General features: G+C 39.9%; 2 protein-coding genes and 1 pseudogene across 2 annotated transcripts; all 3 read right to left on the bottom strand.

Moving 5' to 3' along the window:
- Window positions 1-169: 169 nt before the first annotated feature.
- On the bottom strand, window positions 170-2091 carry LOC125191958 (annotated as a pseudogene).
- A 3469-nt stretch (window positions 2092-5560) lies between these two features.
- On the bottom strand, window positions 5561-7516 carry LOC125202198 (7-deoxyloganetic acid glucosyl transferase-like). The gene is made up of 2 exons (XM_048100561.1): window positions 6887-7516; window positions 5561-6635 (listed from the first exon to the last, which is right to left on the bottom strand). Exons 1-2 carry the CDS (start codon window positions 7416-7418, stop codon window positions 5674-5676), a joined length of 1494 nt encoding a protein of 497 aa, XP_047956518.1. The 5' UTR covers window positions 7419-7516; the 3' UTR covers window positions 5561-5673.
- Window positions 7517-9787: 2271 nt separating this feature from the next.
- LOC125201953 (7-deoxyloganetic acid glucosyl transferase-like) lies at window positions 9788-11816 on the bottom strand. Its single transcript, XM_048100258.1, has 2 exons — window positions 11239-11816; window positions 9788-10773 (listed from the first exon to the last, which is right to left on the bottom strand). The coding sequence occupies exons 1-2, from the start codon at window positions 11768-11770 to the stop codon at window positions 9845-9847; spliced, it is 1461 nt and encodes a 486-aa protein (XP_047956215.1). The 5' UTR covers window positions 11771-11816; the 3' UTR covers window positions 9788-9844.
- Window positions 11817-20267: the final 8451 nt, after the last annotated feature.

Below are 20267 nucleotides of genomic sequence, written 5' to 3'. Positions count from 1 at the left end.
AAAAGTCCGTGCAAAAAAGTTTCGCCTCAACTATAAATAAATGGAGGGAGTACAATATTATCTTTAGTGATCCACTAGGTACTATTCATAAACATTTCAAATACTAATATACTGCACAATTGCACCTGTCTCTTACGGAATACCAATTAATACCATTGTCAAAACATAACTATATCACCAACGACTTTATATATTGAATTAGGTCATCTAGATTATTATACGACGAACCCCCTTTACTAACAGTCATTTTCACAAGTTCAGCCAAATTTTCATCCCTTTCAATAAACTAATCTTTTCTCACTTCCATCAAATCCCTAATTGCCTTCTCAATAATCTTTCTATTACAAGTGTCTTTGATATCCAATCCGATCTTCCAAACCTCACTCACAAACCTACTATTCGTCGTTTGGTCCGCAAAGTAAGGCCAGCACACCATTGGCACGCCAACAGCAATGCTCTCAAGAGTTGAATTCCATCCACTGTGCGTCAGAAACCCCCCAACTGAAGGGTGGTTGAGCACTTTCTCTTGTGGGGCCCACTCCACAACGAAACCCTGTTCTTTAACACATTCCATTAATTCCACCAGAACTGGATCCTCTTCCTCGCTCCCAGTGATGGAATCCGGCCTCATGACCCACAAAAACCTATGCGAACTGTCGAGTAAACCGTACAAGAGCTATAACACTTGCTCTCTCGTCACAAGTGCTAAGCTCCCAAAGCTCACATAGATGACAGATTTAGGCGACTGCGCGCCCAGCCAATTGATGCAGCTCCGGTCTTCCTCCCATAGGCTGGCCGTGATTATCGAGGACTCCGCCTTCTTCTCCATCAGTCTGTATTTCACTTGCTCGTGGATTGGACCGATGGAGAAAACTCTTGGCACGTGTTTCTGTATCTCTGTAACTGGGTTCGTTTATGTCATCGACGCGGTAGAAACTCGGCAAATCACGCTTCCGTAGGAAACCTTCCATTGCTGGTATGCTTTCAATTAATTTATCCATCGATTTTCCTACGAAAAACTTAACAAACTAAAGAGTTAGACTTATGGAATTAGAATATGGAGTATGTAATAGGGCAAATTGTATGAAAAATAATGAAGTATATATTGTAATGGTATATAAAATTTTAGTCTATTACGCAATTAAAAAAATCAGATGGAAACAACATTAGGCAAATCATATATGCATCGCATTGTCACGGAGTTATACGATGTTATATAGTACTTCACGAAGAGAATTAGGACATGCATGTTATATGGAGTATATGTTAAATTTTTTGTCCTGATTTTGGACACTAATCATAGTTTTTCGTTATTTGACTTATAATTAAAATGCAAAGTTAGTAAAATATAAGAAAGATAAAAAAATATTTTTAGTTAAAATATTATAGATTGAATAGAAGACTATCTTTGTTACTCTATTCGTTTCAAAGATACATCAACTATTTTTTTATTAGTCTGTTTTTAAAAAATATGAAGTTTTTAATTTAAGAAATCCAAATTACGTGCACAATCGTAAATTAATTTTGACGGCCAACCCGAAAAGTGTATATTATCTGACCTCCGAAAGGAATTTCCTTAGCTTCAAGGAGCTGAGGGAAACGGAAAAGAGACCAAAAGAAGGAGGTGGTGGCAGTTCAGAAGTAGATGAGCGGAAGTCCATTCTCTTCGCAAAAGTCGGCGGCGAAATTCAGCACACCGTCGGCGACCAAGCAGGAAACCGGGCGACGGGTGGCGGAAGCCTAGAAGTTTTCTTGGATCATCATTTCCTTGAAGAGAGGGACTGTGACGTTATTGACGGAAGACTTGAACTCCTTGGCTTTGCTGCCACTGCGGGGGTGGTCTTCGGGGAGGCCATCGGGGAAGGCCCGGAACTGGAATCCCGGGAAGCGGGCAAAGGTGGCAGCGACGGTGGTGTGCTGGAGGAGGCGGCGGTGGCTAAAGTCGGAGATGATGAAGGTGACGTCGAATTCGGCTAGGCAGAAGAGATGGGAGAGGTTTAGCATCGAGTTGAGGTGTCCCTGAAACGGCATTGGGAAAATCAGAACATGCGGCGGTGGCCGGAGATTTTGTTGGTCGGAAACGGAACTCATCTTCTTGCTGATAAATTTCCTGATACTACTATTAGGTAATTATATAAGAAGGGAACTTGTTTTAATTTATGATTTAGAGCCACCACTATTGATCGCTAGATTCCTAACTTTAGGACACGTGTTAGATAAAAATTAGGTCGATATTCATGTCATAAATTTATTTGCGAGTGTAATAGACTAAAAGTAGACTAAAATTAACGTTATACTCCCTCCGTTCCATAATAATGAAGGCAAAACTTTTCGGCACGGAGATTAAGAAAATTTGTGTTAGGTGAGTTAAGTAAAAAGTGAATAATGGAAAAGGTAGAGAGATGAAGAGAGAAAAAAGTAAGAGAGAGTAAAGTATGTGTGGAGAAATATGTTGACTTTTACTAAAAAGTGAAATGACTCTATTACTATGGAACGTATCAAAATGGCAAAATAACTCTATTATTATGGAACGAAGGGAGCATGAGATAGGAACTTGTTTTAATTTATGATTGAGGGCCACTAATATTAAAACCTGCAGTTTTCCCTCTCCTCTAGATCTCTGTCTTTTACTCATTTTTGTTTCTATTTCGCATGTGTAATTCAAAAACACAGTAACAGTAGTATCATTTAATAGGCTTGGAATGGTGGATAAATGATTTGGTAGTATGTATAATGGGTTCTAACATTATTCACTAAATATTAAAAATATGATTGTAATTCAAACGTAGAAATAAAAATGGCAACAGTGACTTGGTTATATAAAATCAATGCTAAAGTTATTTATGATTTTTGTGACTTCTGTGTTTTAGAGGAGTGCTATCAAATCGTGCGGATTGGGTAGTTATCGGGTCAACACGTTATTGACCCAACCCAATAAGGTCAATCCCAACCCATCCTGAAATCATCAGATTCTTATCGAGTCCCAACCCAACAGATTCGTGTTGGATTCGTGCGGATCATCATGTCATCCAGAAAAATGTCAGCCTTCTGTTAGTGATAGTTAGTTACTGTACAATATTATAATTTGACAGAACGCGATAACAATCAAAACATGATATTATATGACCCTAACCCGACCCAACCCAACCTGAAATCTTCGGGTTCTTATTAGGTCGACTCTATAAGAACCCAAATCATAAATGTACGTGTTCATATCAGGTTAACTTCGTGCGGATTCTTATCGGATCATCGTATCGGATTGTCATCTTTAGTTTGGACTTTGGAGGAGAAGAGGGTTCCAAATTATAGGTGGGTTTTTTAGGGACAAAAGTTTTTGGAAGACATTTAGCAAAAATATTCCATGTGTTGGGTGTAACACCTCAACCCCTCCGACGTACACATTTATAATTTATAAATATTCTCTTTGTCTCATTTGAAAAGAAACGTTTCCCAAAATAGAAGCAACATTATCTCTACTTTTTCGTCTCTCTTACTTTACCCTTTCTTAATTTTCTTACAAAACAACAAATATAATCATACACAATATACAACAAATATCATAAACAATTTCATATCCATATGCATATATTAATTACATCACCATCAACATACTATAATTACAAAAACTTCTAATTCAATCCATATAACCAAAAACATTAAATATCCCCAACAATTCCATATCTCAATCAACAATTCCATATCTCGATGCATATGCCTCTCTATTGAATTTATTATTCTGTGACAAATCAAGCCTGAAATCTGCCTGGATTCCTCTATGACCCAAAGGTCCCTCTGTAATTGGACTCATTGGTCCCTCTGTATTTGACCCGAAGGTCCCTCTGTAATTGGACTCATAGGTCCCTCTATGACCCGAAGGTCCCTCTATATTTTTTTTTCAGATCCAGGGCAAGACTGTCACAGATCCTCTTTAATCATATGCTTTTGAAAAACTCTGATGTCTTATGAAAAACATATCCATTACAGCTATCATATATCCATATCATATTTCATCATCAATATCAAATAACGTATAAATGTATCTGATATAAATTATGTAATCCAAACTCTCAACACCAATATTGAAATCGATCATATAACGCATATAAAATCAAAAGAGTGATTTACACCCACCTGATTACGTCGGATAATCTAATCAAGCTCTGATTGTGATCTACAATACTCAATCCAATTAAAATGTTTCTTCGAGTAAAACAATCCCTGATTTTATTTTGTTCTCCTCTCTTTTTTTTCTTTTTTTTTTTTATACTTCTAACGAATCTATCTTCTTATACACTCCTTTCCCCCGTCTCTCTTTTTTTTCACAAAGTATGGCTATACATTTCAATAAGAAGTCAACTGACGTGTGAAAAGGTTTTATTATCTTTATCTCAAATATTTGTATGATTGCCACTTAGTTGCTCGATTATAATACGTGTTTGTAGCACCAATATTTACTATGATGACATTGCATGGAAAAATAATATACTATAGTTTAAAATTATCCTTTCATATGTTTCTACTGTAATTTCCTCTCCATTAGTAATATATGCTATTCATTTCTATAGAAAATATACATAAATGTTTGACTTATTTCCAAAACAACTTTTGATTCATTTTCCTATATATATACACGTATGATAATAAATGAGGAATATATATATTATAGCTTATTTCTTTAGCTAAAATTTCATATTTAAACACATGCCTTTATAAATAGTATATTTCATGCACATTTTCTCTTCAAGCACACATATTTAAATTATACATGTAATATTTAAAACTAATTTATAATATAGAGGCATATTTTGAGTTAGGGATGTCACATTGGGTACTTGGGTTGGTTTGGACTTGGTTGGACACTTAATTGGGCTCTTGGTAAAGTGTTGTTATGGAATGGGCCGCTTGTGGAAAACTTAAAATAAAACAAATCTTCTTCATCGTGGCGACGCTGAAAGGGAATGAAGAGTAAACATTCGGTTCTCAATTCGGTGTTTTTTCAAAATTAAACTGAACTGAAAAATCAAACATTCCTAAAAACAAAAACCGAACAACAAACACACAAAAACCGAACAACAAACACTGAACCAAACCAAAATTGTTTAACAATATCTAAAAATTCAAATATCATATAGTGTGTGCTACATTTATTTTAACAGTGAAAAATGACACATTTAAATTGTTTTTCACTTTGTCAACTTGAACTTTTAGCTTTTCATATAATATGAAAAAATCTTGTTTTAGTTTTGCTTTGTTTTTTCATGTAGTCGAACCAAATTAAACCAAAAATCAAAATTTTCTAAAAAAAATTGTACTGAACCTAAATTAAAAAAAAAAAAATCAATTTGGCTCGGATCGGTTCGGATATTGAATTTTCTAATTTTTTGCCTACCCCTAGCCATCATGGAGAAATTCCGGTAGGTTAAGGGGTTCGGCAGCCCCTCCCACCCCTGATCGGCCACTAATCTCAATGACGAATATACATTAGCTGTCAGCCTGCCACTCAATGCATCATGTGTTTTGAACTTTGGATAATCTCTCTTTCAGTGAGTTCCACATATCATAACACAATAAGAGTTGAAATTAATATGTGGTACAATAATGTTGAGTCATCCGCTAGGTACTATTCATAATTTTTCATACTTATATACAGTCCAATTGCACCCTGACTATTACTCAATACCAATTAATACCATTGGCAATACATAACCATATCACCAACGACTTGATATACTGAATTAGGCCATCTAGATTATTATACGACGAACCCCCTTCACTAACAGTCATTTTCACAAGTTTGGCCAAATTTTCAGCCCTTTCAATAAACTCATCTTTTCTCACTTCCATCAAATCCCTAATTGCCTTCTCAATAGTCTTTCTATCACAAGTGTCTTTGATATCCAATCCGATCTTCCAAACCTCACTCACAAACCTACTATTCGTCGTTTGGTCCGCAAAATAAGGCCAGCACACCATTGGCACGCCAGCAGCAATGCTCTCGAGAGTCGAATTCCATCCACTGTGCGTCAGAAATCCCCCAACTGCAGGGTGGTTGAGCACATTCTCCTGTGGGGCCCACTCCACCAACAAACCCTTCCCTTTAACATGTTCCTTTAATTCAGCCGGAACTGGATCCTCTCCGTCGCTCCCGGTGATGGAATCCGGCCTCATGACCCACAAAAACCTGTGCGAACTGTCGAGCAAGCCGTGCAAGAGCTCTAACACTTGATCTCTCGTCACAAGTGCTAAGCTCCCAAAGCTCACATAGATAACGGATTTAGGCGCCTGCATGTCCAGCCAATTGATGCAGCTCCGGTCTTCCTCCCATAGGCTGGCCGTGATGATGGAGGACTCCGCCTTCTTCTCTGTCAGTCTGTATTTCACTTGCTCATGGATTGGACCGATGGAGAAAACTCTTGGCACGTGTTTTCGTATCTCTGCAACTATCTGCCCCTCTAATTCTTCACAGGTGTTGAATATGGCGACTTGTGCCCTCTTAATCAGCATCGTTACAGCTATAACTTCCTTGAGAACGGGGTCATTTAGGTCGTCGACACGGTAGAAACTCGGCAAGTCACGCTTCCGTAGGAAACCTTCCATTGCTGGTATGCTTTCAATTAATTTATCCATCGACTTTCCTGCAAAAGCATTTAGAAACTACGGAGTTAGATATATTTTGCAGAAGATTAATGAGAATAGAATATATGTCAAATTCAAATTTTATATTCGTCACATAACTTTAAAAATCAGCTGGAAATTATGATGTTTGGATTTGTCTATGCATCGAACCTTTTCAATTAAATTGTTACACCAACTTTTCTTTATATTTCTTAAAATTCGTGTGAATTAATATGAAATGGAGGAAATATTAAAATTTAGTCTAATTAACCTTGGAAAGGAATTTCTTGAGCTTGAAGAAGCTGAGGGAAACGGAAGAGAGCCCAAAAGTAGGAAGTGGTGGCAGTTCGGAAGCAGATTAAAGGAAGTCCATTCTCTTCGCAAAAGTCGGCGGCGAAACTCAGCAGACCGTCAGCAAGGAAGCAGGTAACCGGGCGACGGGTGGCGGAAGCCAAGAAGTTTTCTTGGATCATCATTTCCTTGAAGAGAGGGACTGTGACGTTCTTGACAGAAGACATGAACTCCATGGCTCTGTGGCCGCTGCGGGGGTGGTCTTCGGGGAGGCCATCGGGGAAGGTCCGGAACTGGAATCCCGGGTAGCGGGCGAAGGTGGAGGCAACGGTGGTGTGCTGGAGGAGACGGCGGTGGCTGAAGTCGGAGATGATGAAGGTGACGTCGAATTCGGCTAGGCAGAAGAGATGGGAGAGGTTTAGCATGGAGTTGAGGTGGCCCTGCACCGGCATCGGGAAAATCAGAACATGCGGCGGTGGTCGGAGATTTTGTTGGTCGGAATCGGAAGTCATGTTGTTACTTGTTGGGGTGAATTTTCTGATTTTTTGGCAATTATTTGAGAGTGGAAGTGGTTTTGATTGATGATTGTGGGGCACCAATATTGATTGCTAGACCTCTTAGAGCCGTGTATAGGTTGATATTTTTTGGATTTTGTTATTCGTGTAAAATTCAAATCCGTATCTCTTCGAGATCCCAATATGCTTTCTTAGACAGCTAATGAAAGTATACGGGAAAGTTATAGATAAATATTTATGATTGTGGGGCAGAGGCCAGCAACCTTATTTAGGGGTGGGTAGGTACGGTATACCTTACCGAAACCACCATACCGTATACCTTATCGTAAATACGGTATGCGAAAAAGTCATACCTTTACCTTACCAAAATTTTCGGTATACCGGACTTCGGTATACCTTATTTTCGATATGATGACTTTCCATACCAATACCGTACCTCATTTTCGGTATACCGTACCGAAGTTCGGTATACCTTACTTTTGCGGTATACCTGACTTTCAACATCAATTAAAATAGAAAATTAGAGTTTTTAGAATATTATTTATATTGTATAATTTTGAAAATAAATTAAATATAATTTATTCATAATTATATTTATATTTCACAATAGATTTTATAATTTAAAAATATATAAAAAATATTTTATATAAAATTGTGTTTATATTTTTGCGGTATATACCTTAGTTTACGATATATACCTTAATTTACGGTATATACCGAATTTCGGTATGCAGCGGTATACCGCGGTATTTGAAAATTCATACCGTTACCTTACCGGAATCTTTCGGTAAGGTATCATACCGTACCGAAAGTCACGGTTTACCGAAAATTCGGTATTTTCGGTATTTTTTCAATACGATAAGACCGGTATTTCAGAATTTCGGTATTTTTCCCCAGCCCTAACCTTATTGATTGATAGAATCCTATAGTTTTAAGTTATTGATTGTGGGAAAGCTATTTGCCGTTCCGGAGGAAAGAGACGGGAGAGGACGCAATGCAACAAGCATCCCGTCACCCAAGCATCATGCACTAACGAGGTGATGGAGGGAGTAACGTACCTCCGTCCCTAAAAATTTGCCACTTAATTCTATTTTCGTCCGTTTCAAAGATTTATCACCTTTCACTTATACTGTTTTTATAGTAGACCTCACATTATGCTAACTCATTCTCACTAACATTTCATTTTAATATAAAACTATTTTAAAATAAAGTAGAACTATAATTTCACAATGACTTAATTAAAGTCATTTTTACAGATAGGTTTTTCAACTTCAATACTCTACTTATAATTTTGAGGTGGCACAATTAGTTTTACACTTAGATTGAGTTTTTTTTTTTTTTTCCTTCTATAATATAACTATGTTAAAATCAATGTTTAATACGTTCCAATAATTCCGCCGGAACTAGATCCACTCCGTCACTCTCGGTGACAGAATCCAGCCTCATAACCCACAAAAACCTCTTGAAAATGTCGAGCAAGCCGTGTAAGAACTCTAACACTTGGTTGGACCCTTGGGCTCTTGACTAATGTGTTTTTGTGAAATGGGCCACTAGTGGGCAACCCAAAATATGACAAAGTTTCATCCTCAAAGCAACGCCAGAAGCCCATGAAGGTGGTGAACATTCGGTTTCAGTTTGGCGTTTTGCCAGAATTAAACCAAATAGGAAAATCAAACTTTACTATAAAATGAAGCTACACCAAACCGAAATCTAAATAAAATCGGCCCTTTAAATCAAACTGAAAACCAAAATTGTATAACAATATCCAAATATACTAGTATCAAGAATTATGTGTGCTACATATATTTAAATGGTAAGAATAGCGCATTTGAATTGTTTTACACTTAGTTAACTTGGATTTTTAGCTTGTAGGCATAAATTTAATAAATAGATATAATGATTAATATAAACATATTTTATAATATAAAAGTAAAATCGGTTTAGGGTTTAATTTGGTTCTTTATACTATATTCGAATTGAACTGAAACGAACCAAACCGCCAAACTTTTCTAATAAAGTTAACTTTTAAAAAATGAATAAAATTTTATAAAACATCGATTTGGTTTGAATCGAATATTCGATTTTCAATTTTTTTTCTCTCACTCCTACCGATCACGGCGAAATTACAGTAGATTAAGGGTTAAGTGGATATTGGGGGGCAGGCGCCCTCCACCCGGCCCTTAACAACCGCCACTACTCTCAGTCACAAATATACAGCTGCCACTCAATTTATCGTGTGTTTTGAACTTTGGATAATCTCTTTGAGTACCCCATCTCATAACACAATGGGAGTTCAAATCAATATATTTCGTACAATAATGTTTAATGTGGATGGTCACCCAATAGGAGGTATGCATAATTTCACGTAATGCAAAGTAACTCTAACTTTATTCAACACCAATAATACAATTGGAAATCCATAATCAAATCACCAACGACTTAATATACTGAATTAGGTCATCCCAATTATTATACGACGAACCACCTTTACTAATAGTCCTTTTCACAAGTTTAGCCAAATTTCCTGACCTTTCCATAAACTCATCTTTTCTAACTTCCATCACATCTCTAATTGCCTCCTCAATAATCTTTCTATCACAAGTATCTTTGATATCCAATCCGATCTTCCAAACCTCACTCACAAACCTACTATTGATCTGTTGATCCCCAAGATATGGCCAACACACCATTGGCACGCCGGCCGCAATGCTCTCTAGGGTCGAATTCCATCCACTGTGCGTCATAAACCCACCAACCGCAGGGTGATTGAGCACCTTCTCCTGTGGGGCCCACTCCACCAACAAACCCTTCCCTTTAATACGTTCCATTAGTTCCGTCGGAATTGGATCCTCTCCGTTGCTCCCGGTGACAGAATCCGGCCTCATGACCCACAAAAATCTATGCGAACTTTCGAGTAATCCATGCAAGAACTCTAACACTTGCTTTCTCGTCAAAAGTGTAATGCTCCCAAAGCTCACATAGACGACGGATTTAGGCGGCTGCGCGTCCAGCCAATCGATGCAGCTCCGGTCTTCCGCCCATAGGCTGGCCGTGATGATTGAGGACTCCGTCTTCTTCTCCATCAGCCTGTATTTCACTTGCTCGTGGATTGGACCGATGGAGAAAACTCTTGGTACGTGTTTTTGCATCTCTTCAAGTATTTGCCCTTCTAAATCTTCACAAGTGTTGAGTATTACGGCTTGCGCCCTATGAATCAGCATCACTGCAGCTACAACTCCCTTGAGAGTGGGGTCGTTTATGTCATCGACACGGTAGAAACCCGGCAAGTCACGACGCCGTAGGAAACCTTCCATTCCCGGTATACTTTTTATTAATCCATCCATCGATTTTCCTACAAAATTAGATATATTTAGCATAAGATTTACTATAAAACTCGAATATAATAATGCAAATTATCATAAAAACAACAAAGTTTAGTTAAATTCTAGCCTGCCGTAGCAAATTATACTATATGACAGCAGAAAAATCATATATTCAAAAATTCTCTTGACGTTTTTTTGTCAAATCATGGTCTATCTCGCAACTTAAAAAATCGATCAGTAAAATTCATAGTGTCTAACATTATCATTTGTACTACCGTGAGATATTCATGTCACCTACACGTGAAATTTAAATTAATAATGTGGTTACGTAGACTAAATGACCGGAAAAATTCGGCCTGGAATAATCGCAAACAAATCCAAACATCATTATTTTTCCAACTGGTTTTAAAGTTGCATGAAGCACCATAATTTGACCAGACTCCGTGGTTCTTTCTTCAATTTTCCAAATACAAAATATAATTAGTTTTACTGACCTTCGAAAGGAATTTCTTGAGCTTGAAGAAGCTGAGGAAAACGGTAAATAGCCCAAAAGTAGGAGGCGGGGGCAGGTCGGAAGCAGATGAGCGGAATTCCGTTCTCTTCACAAAAGTCGGGGGCGAAACTGAGCAGACCATCGGCGACGAAGCAGGTAACCGAGCGACGGGCGGCGGAAGCCAACAAGTTTTCTTGGATCATCATTTTCTTGAAAAGTGGGACTGTGACGTTTGCGACGGAAGACATAAGCTCCATGGCTCCGTGACCGCTGCGGGGGTGGTCGTCGGGGAGGCCGTCTGGGAGAGTCCAGAACTGGAATCCCGGGTAGCGGGAGAAGGCGGCGGAAGCGGTGGTGTGCTGGAGCAGGCGGCGATGGTTGAATTCGGAGATGATGAAGGTGACGTGGAATTCGGCTAGACAGAGAAGATGGGCTACCTTCAACATGGGGTTGAGATGGCCCTGTACCGGAAGCGGGAAAATCAGTACATGCGGCGGTGGTCGGAGATTTTGTTGCTCGGAAACGGAAGTCATGTTTGTTGGGGTGAATTTTCTGGTTTTTTTGGCAATTGGTTTTATAATTGTTGATTGTGGGGGCACCAATATTGATTGTTGGACCTCTTATAGCAGTGTATTGGTTTATATTTTAGTGTTTTTGGTTTTTTTCTGTCTGATGATTTAATTTGAGATTTGACTATTCGGGTAAAATTCAATTCGATGTCTTCGAAGTCCCTTTATTTTCTTTGAAGTATTTATGATTCCGGCCTACCTTATTGATTACTACTGGAGGTCCACTGTTATAAGACCATGTAGACCAGATTTTTTAAAAATGTAATATAAAGTGAGTGATAAAATGTTATGAAAAGTGATTTTATTTTTATATATTAATTTTATAATAAAATATAATTGGGATAAAGTTAGTAGAATATGGATTCATTATAAAAAAGTGACAGTAATAAAAGATAAATGAAAATTAGTGGACAAATGAAATGATAAAATAAGACATTTATTAGTGGACGAGAGAGAGTAGGTTCCTACAAACGTACAATTACAATTGGAGTTACACTTTTGCTTCTCACTCTAGATCTCTTGTCTCAATCAATATACTCACCATTTGAAAATAAAAGGAGAAAAAACTTATCAACCGCACAAGGGAATCCATAATTTACAAAAAAAATTAAAATATTTTTGTAAATTTTACTTCAATCTATGTGTTTTAATTGATATAGAGTATACTCTGGCCATGATAATCAAAAATCATGTTTTTTGAGTATTTGTTTTTGGTTGTATATAAAAATTAATCTCAATTTTATTGTAAACTTTTATCTTAAATGAGAAATGCGTCATTATTTAGTGCTGAGATTTCAATCACTTTTTTCGTAGTATTTTTTTTAGTTTACTAATTTGAAATAGTTGGCGCATTTTTATTTTTCGCAGACAAGATTTAATAAATTTACGTGTTAAAGGTTAAAGTGAATAAATTATTGTAAGAAATTGAATAAAGTAAGAAAAATAAAGAAAGAGTAAAATATGGATTTTTCAATATCTGAATGTGAACATCCACTTACCAAATTGCACACACAATCATTTTATATATGTGCGTATTGTAAAGAATAAAGTATGGAAGAGAATAAAGTTTCCACTAAAACTGTAACAGCCCGGCATTTCTAGGGTATAATAAATATGGTGATTGTTAACTAGACGAACTTAAGGCAACAAGAAATGTAGACTAGGATTTCATTTAAAGAGATTTGACCAAGTGTTTAATGAAGATCAACGCAACAAGTCAACGGCTTTAAATACGAAGATCAAGATTTAATAGATAGCATAGGCTAAGCTCAAAAATCAAAGGTTTATTGTAGCTCCAACAAAACGCAATAATTCCCATTATTCCAAATCAAAGAAATAAGTTCACAACAACCAAAGATAATAAGTTTCAAAATATTCAGCGGAAGCATTCCAAGAGAAAGCGAAGCCATGTATGAGGACACGACTACACTCAAAATCCCAACCATCCATATTATTCGATTCAACCATCTCAACACCACCGACCGCCCGTCGCCGCTCAACCTGCACATAGGGAAAACATATGCAGGGCTGAGTATTTTAAACATACTCAGTGGACTCATGCCAAATCATTTTATAGTTATGCCACCCTTACCATAGTGAACTCGAGGTCATTTATTTAAAGATAAGCATCGAGTATCACAAAATATTTCATGGACTGGCCAGTCAAACAATACCTCTCATTTTCTCATCAATCATCATTTCATATGGTGCGACGAAGTGTGGCCACACTTTCGCCCACGAGATCGGCCGACTAGCAAGGACGGCTCCCAATCTCCCGTGTACACTAGCCTGATAGGGTTTGCGGCCCTACTCAGACCCGAATTCGTTTTTATATCCCTTTAGCCTAATGGAGCGTACTCACAATCTAGGCATCAGACACACACAATATCCAAAATAATTCATAGGCATGGCATAACAGTTTAATCCACCCTTATTGCTCCACTTTCATAAATTTGCAACATAAGAGAGAGTTTAAGAATAAAGCCCACCTCGATTTCCTTCGAGTTCAAAAATGCACTTCTTCTTGTTATCACACCGGGAACGCGAACTATCACCTTTAGTTCATATATTTCAAATAAGTCTCAATCATGGATCAAAATCATGCATGATCTCACGTTTCCCTTTTCCCATCGATTATTTTCAATATCACCAATCAAAATCAAAGTACGATTATCATATCGTTTTTATTCACACAACAATTCCAGATTTATCATCAAATCGTGTCACGCATGAGTGTTTCCCACACACAACACACGCACACACACACAACACACGTGTGCATGCATACCGAGGCATGCACACACGCACACGGTCACACACCCACACATGCATCAAAATTTTCACTCGATCTAAATGCATGTGGACTCAAGAACACCGATTGATCGGTAGAAGAAGAGAAGATCAAAATAAAAGTACCTTTTTCAAAAGAACAATCGGTAGGAAACAAGTAGAATCTTGATTCTTCGACAAAATCTTGAATTGCAGCTTCAATTCTTCCCCAAATGATGAAGAATTAATGGAGGAAGTAAAAGAAATATTTGAGAGAGTGGGAGAGAGAAGAGAGCGACGTGAAGTAGAGTAGGGGGGGGGCGGTTTTTCTGATGCTAGGGTTTTGGGTTCTCACTCTTATTTATAGAGTGCAAGATATAATCCAATAATTAAATAAATAAAGATTTGGAAAGATTTGTTGGTGAAATTGGCGTGAAGTAGGGGAGAAAAGTACGGAAATTTCGAAAATTTCATCAACAAAATAAGGAATATTCGGACTTTGGATTTAATTCGGATAATTATCCCAAACAACAATTTAAATCCAAGAAAAATAGGATTTCTTTCCAATAAATAGGAGGGGTCGAAAATTCCACATAATTAAATAATGCTCCTATTAAATTCTCACTCATCCCTTAGGAAAATGATTCACCACAATATTATTTTCCCCGCATCCAAATATTCACATTTTCGAATTTCATCTCCACTTCACATTTTCCAACGACTTTGACCATTCTACGGCCACGTTATATTTTCCACCATGTTGACTATTCAATAGCCACGTCACATATTCAACAAGTTTGACTATTCAACTCAAACTTAATCTCATATCGCAATTAGGTCACAAAGAGTATTGCAATAAATCATTCATCATATAATTCCACATATCATAGCATTAAAAGCATTTAATGCAAAAATTTCCACGTCTCTAAAATTAGGGTTCGAAAAAGCGGGATGTTACATCCTACCACTCTTAAAAAAAAATTTCGTCCCGAAATTTGGTACTTCATGGAAAAAGTTCCGGGTACAGTTCCATCATCTTATCCTCAAGCTCCCACGTGGCTTCCTCGTATTCGTGGTTTCTCCAAAGTACTTTCACGCTAGCAATAGATTTGTTCCTCAAGATTTGAACTTTACGGTCCAAGATCATCTGAGGTTGTTCCTCATAACTCAAATCTGGATTCAAAGCAACTTCCTCGTAGTGAATCACATGTTTCGGGTCGAACACGTACTTTCGCAACTGCGACACATGGAAAACGTTGTGTACGTTCCCAAGGTTTGGCGGTAGCGCTAATCGATAGGCTACGAGTCCTACTCCTTCGAGAATTTCATAAGGACCGATAAAACGTGGTTTCAACTTTCCCTTAACACCAAAACGTGTTATCCCTTTCGACGGGGATACCTTGAGAAATACTTTATCACCGACTTGAAATTGTAAGTCGGTCCGTCGGACGTCAGCGTAAGACTTTTGTCTGTCCTGGGCTTCCTTCATTCTCACACGGATTTGTCGAATAATTTCAATCATCTCCTCGACTGCATCGGGTCCAAGTACCCTTCGTTCGCCAACTTCATCCCAGTAGAGTGGTGATCTACACTTTCTTCCGTATAAGGCTTCATACGGCGCCATGTTAATCGTTGTTTGGAAACTGTTGGTGTAAGCGAATTCGATCAACGGTAGTGCGGTCTCCCAACTTCCGCCTCGGTCGAGCACCACGGCTATTAGCATATCCTCGAGAGTTTGTATCGTCCTCTCGGATTGTCCATCGGACTGCGGGTGAAACGCCGTGCTAAAGTTCAATCGTGTTCCAAGCTCGCGCTGTAGACTAATCCAAAATTTTGATGTGAACTTCGGGTCACGATCAGACGTAATCGTCACTGGGACTCCATGCAATCGCACGATTTCTCGTATGTAGATACGCGCTAGTCTGTCCGATCCGTGAGTTATCGGAATCGGTATGAAATGCGCACATTTGGTGAGTCGTCTACAATCACCCAAATGGCGGTGTTTCCTTTGAGAGTCTTTGGCAAGGCCGTCACGAAATCCATGGTGATGTGCTCCCACTTCCACTCGGGTATTTCCAACGGTTGTAATTTTCCATACGGTCGTTGATGTAATGCCTTCACTTGTTGGCAGGCTAAGCAACGCTCCACAAACGTCGCGATATCCCTCTTCATGCCATTCCACCAAAATGACTTCTTCAAGTCTTGGTACATCTTTGTACTTCCAGGGTGAGCAGTATATGGAGTCTCATGAGCTTCGCTCATGATCTCGTTCTTGAGTTCCTCGTTGTCGGGCACGTATAGTCTTCCTTCAAAGATGAGAGCATTATCGAACTCCTCACTAAAATTTTTCCGACTTGCCAGTTCTTACTTCCACTCGAATCTCTTCGAGTTTCTCATTCATTCATTGCGCTGCAACGATTCTTGTTTTCAAATCTGGCTCCACCACTAAGGTGGCGATTCGTCCTTCCACCGTTTCAGGTGCCTTTATCACTTCCAATCGCAATCTACTAAACTCTCGTATCAAACTTTCCTCTTCCGTCAGGAAAGCTAGTTGCGAATGGTTCTTTCGGCTCAAAGCATCTGCCACCACATTTGCTTTGCCTAGGTGGTAATTGATACCACAATCGTAGTCCTTCACTAGTTCGAGCCATCTTCGTTGTCTCATGTTCAAGTCCTTCTGCTCGAAGAAATATTTCAAGCTTTTGTGGTCCGTAAAGATTTCACATCGAACTCCGTAGAGGTGATGCCTCCAAATCTTTAGGGCGTGTACCACTGCTGCTAACTCCAAATCGTGTGTTGGGTAGTTCAACTCGTGTGGTCTCAACTGTCGTGACGCGTAGGCGATCACCTTGTTGTTTTGCATCAACACGCATCCTAGTCCAACCTTCGAAGCATCGATGTAGACTACGTAGTTCACTCCAGACTCGGGCACAGCTAAAATTGGCGCGGTTGTCAACTTCTCTTTCAAGAGTTGAAAGCTTGCTTCACACTCTGGGGTCCAATTCACCTTGACTCCCTTCTTAAGTTGTTGCGTCATTGGTCTCGCTATCTTGGAGAACCCTTCTATAAACCTTCGGTAGTATCCTGCCAAGCCTAGGAAACTCCGAATCTCATTTGGGGTTGATGGTGACTTCCATTGTTGCACGGCTTCAACTTTGGCGGGGTCCACTCTAATTCCTTCCGCCGATACAATATGTCCAAGAAAGTTTACTTCTTTCAGCCAAAATTCACACTTGCCAAATTTGGCGTACAACTTCTCGTTTCTCAAAGTCTCCAAAGCGATTCGCAGATGCTCTTCATGCTCCTTCTCGTTCCTCGAGTAGACTAAAACGTCATCGATGAATACTAGGACGAATTTATCCAAGTACGGATGGAATATTCTATTCATCAAATCCATTAATACCGCTGGGGCATTCGTTAATCCACACGGCATCACCACAAACTCGTAGTGGCCATATCTTGTGCGAAATGCAGTCTTCGGTATGTCCTCCCTTCGAACTCTTAGTTGATGATATCCGGACCTCAAGTCCATCTTTGAAAACACTCCGGCTCCTCGAAGCTGATCGAACAAGTCATCTATCCTCGGCAGTGGATACTTGTTCTTAAGAGTCAACTTGTTTAGCTCCCTATAGTCGATGCACATCCTCATCGATCCGTCCTTCTTCTTTACGAATAGAACTGGTGCGCCCCATGGCGAAACACTAGGCCTAACAAAACCTAGGTCCATGAGCTCTTGGAGTTGTATCTTGAGTTCCTCCAACTCTTTAGGTGCCATTCGATACGGTGCCTTAGATACGGGTGCGGCTCCCGGCTCGAGATCAATGGTGAACTCCAATTGTCGATTTGGCGGCGGTCCAGGTAGCACTTCGGGAAAAACATCTGGGAATTCCCGCACAACAGCGACGTCTTCCACTCTTCTTTCATCATTCTCATCGCCGTGAAGATAGACGAGATAGGCAGGTCGCCCCTTTCTCATCATCGCGGTAGCTTGCAGTGCAGAGATTATCGCGGTTCGCCGGTTCCTCGAGATGCCATGATACACGATAGGTTCCTTTCCCGGAGCTTGTAGGGATATTTGCCTCTCCTTACATCGAATCGTCGCGAAATTCGCGGCCAACCAGTCCATTCCTAGGATCACGTCGGTATCTCTCATCGCCATAACTTGCAGGTCGTGAGCGACTAACTTAAGTTCTCCCATAACAATTTCTATGTTCGAGCATGTTCTAGATATTTCTATCATTCCTCCTACTGGTGAGGACACCATCATTCTATGTTCAGATTCGCTAGAAGGCAAGCCCAAAGTGTGCACACATAATTCAGATATAAACGAGTGCGATGCGCCCGTATCAAACAACACAACAACAGGGGTGTTGAGAATTTCGCCCATACCTGTCAAATTTCCTTTCTCGCGTTCATCTTGTTCTTTCTTCGACTTCTTTTGCTCCAACGCGTACGCTCTAGCTTGTGGAGGAAGTCTTGGGCGGTGAGGTTGTTGTTGCCGCGACGATGGGTCGCGATTTCCTCTTGCTTCATTTTGCGGTGCCCTCGATTGCTGACGGGATCCTTGATCGTTCTGCCTTGATCCCGATCCTACCTTGTTATTTGCACACTCCCTAGAGAAGTGGCCGTTTCCTCCGCAGGTGTAGCACTTGACGACGTTCTGATATCGGCATTCTCCGAAATGGTACTTAGAGCACACATTGCACTGCGGTGCCCTGGGTCGATACTCTCCTCTCTGGCTAGACGTATGTTGCCCTCCTCCGTGCTGGGATCGATGCTGATTCGACTGGTGTCGCTTCCCATCGTAGAAATTCCTAGAATCCTCCCACTTTCTCTTCTCCCGGGAGTGATGTGATGGGGGCAGAGACGGTGTAGAGTTCTCCTTTGTTCTCTCTCTAGGCATTGCGGCTTCAATATCCAACGCGAGTGCCAAAGCTTTAGCGTAGGTGAGTCTCCCTCGACTGGCCAACGACATCTTTATCTCGGACCTTAGTCCCTCACGGAACTTGTCCGACAGCTTCTCGTCAGTGTCGACTTGATCAGGGGCGTATCGGGTCATGCTGTTGAGCGCTCGATCGTACTCGGTCACAGTCATGCGTCCTTGAGTCAGATTATGGAACTCGGATGCCTTTGCTTTCCGGTAGCTCTTCGGCACATATTTGTTGTACAATTCGGTCTTGAAATCTTCCCACGTCATTGCTTCTACTTGATCTCGCGTCAAGGTCTTCGTTCTAGTATCCCACCAAAAGTCGGCTGCCTCGGTTAGTTGGTGAGTAACACAACTCATCCGTTCCCTATCATTGCATCCCAAGATTGCGAAGATACGCTCTATCGCGCGGATCCATGCTTCGGCCTTGGCCGGTTCTCCAAGTCCATCAAAAACAGGTGGTTTCTGTTCCAAGAACAACTTCACTATTTCCCGATTAACCGGGGGTGGGGGAGGCGGCGGTGTCTGAATTGACTGCGTCACACTCTCCTCGCTCGAAGGCGGAGGTGTCGGTTGACGGTTATGGCGTCTCGGCGGCATTCTGATTTATCAATACACGGATTATTCTCAATATTCTAACAACAGTCGCGTGGTATAACAAGGTTCATGGGACAATTGTTTTGGTGCATATGGCCAAGCAAAAAGTTCGTCACATAGGTGGGTTTCACAAGTAGTGTCAAAGCATCACAAAATTGGTTGCACCATAGGGTATCAAAAGAATCATTGGTCCTTATCAACAAGGTAATTGTAATCAAGAGGCACTTATGCAATTCAAGTGGCAAGTATAGGGCGCAATAAGGTATTCAAAGATAGTGGTGTGATGATATGATGGCATGATAACATAGTGATAGACAATTTTCTCAATGGCATGGGAATAACAATATGGAAATCCATCACATTATAAGGTAACGAGCACGGAATGAAACGTAAAAATTCTCCCCATAGCATAAAAAAAACGTTGCCTCAATGAGGTCTTAGTATCAACGGAAATTTCCAAAAGAGCATTAAAAAAATACGGCAAGAGTTTAGCAAAAATCATCAAAATATGGGGGAAGCAAAACAATGTTTTCCACGACCAACACTCCTAGTCGATATCATTCATATCCTCCTCGGGGTCCTCATCCTCATCAACATTTCCCATGTCCAGGTCGTGTCCTTCCTCGAAAGGCTCCTCGTCCTCGCTTGGTCCACCAACATCCGGGGGCG

The sequence above is a fragment of the Salvia hispanica genome, chromosome 1 (genome assembly GCF_023119035.1).
Source record: "Salvia hispanica cultivar TCC Black 2014 chromosome 1, UniMelb_Shisp_WGS_1.0, whole genome shotgun sequence".
Taxonomy (NCBI): Eukaryota; Viridiplantae; Streptophyta; class Magnoliopsida; order Lamiales; family Lamiaceae; genus Salvia; species Salvia hispanica.
Note: the sequence above shows the minus strand (reverse complement) of the source record. Positions and strands in the feature narration are given on the sequence as shown.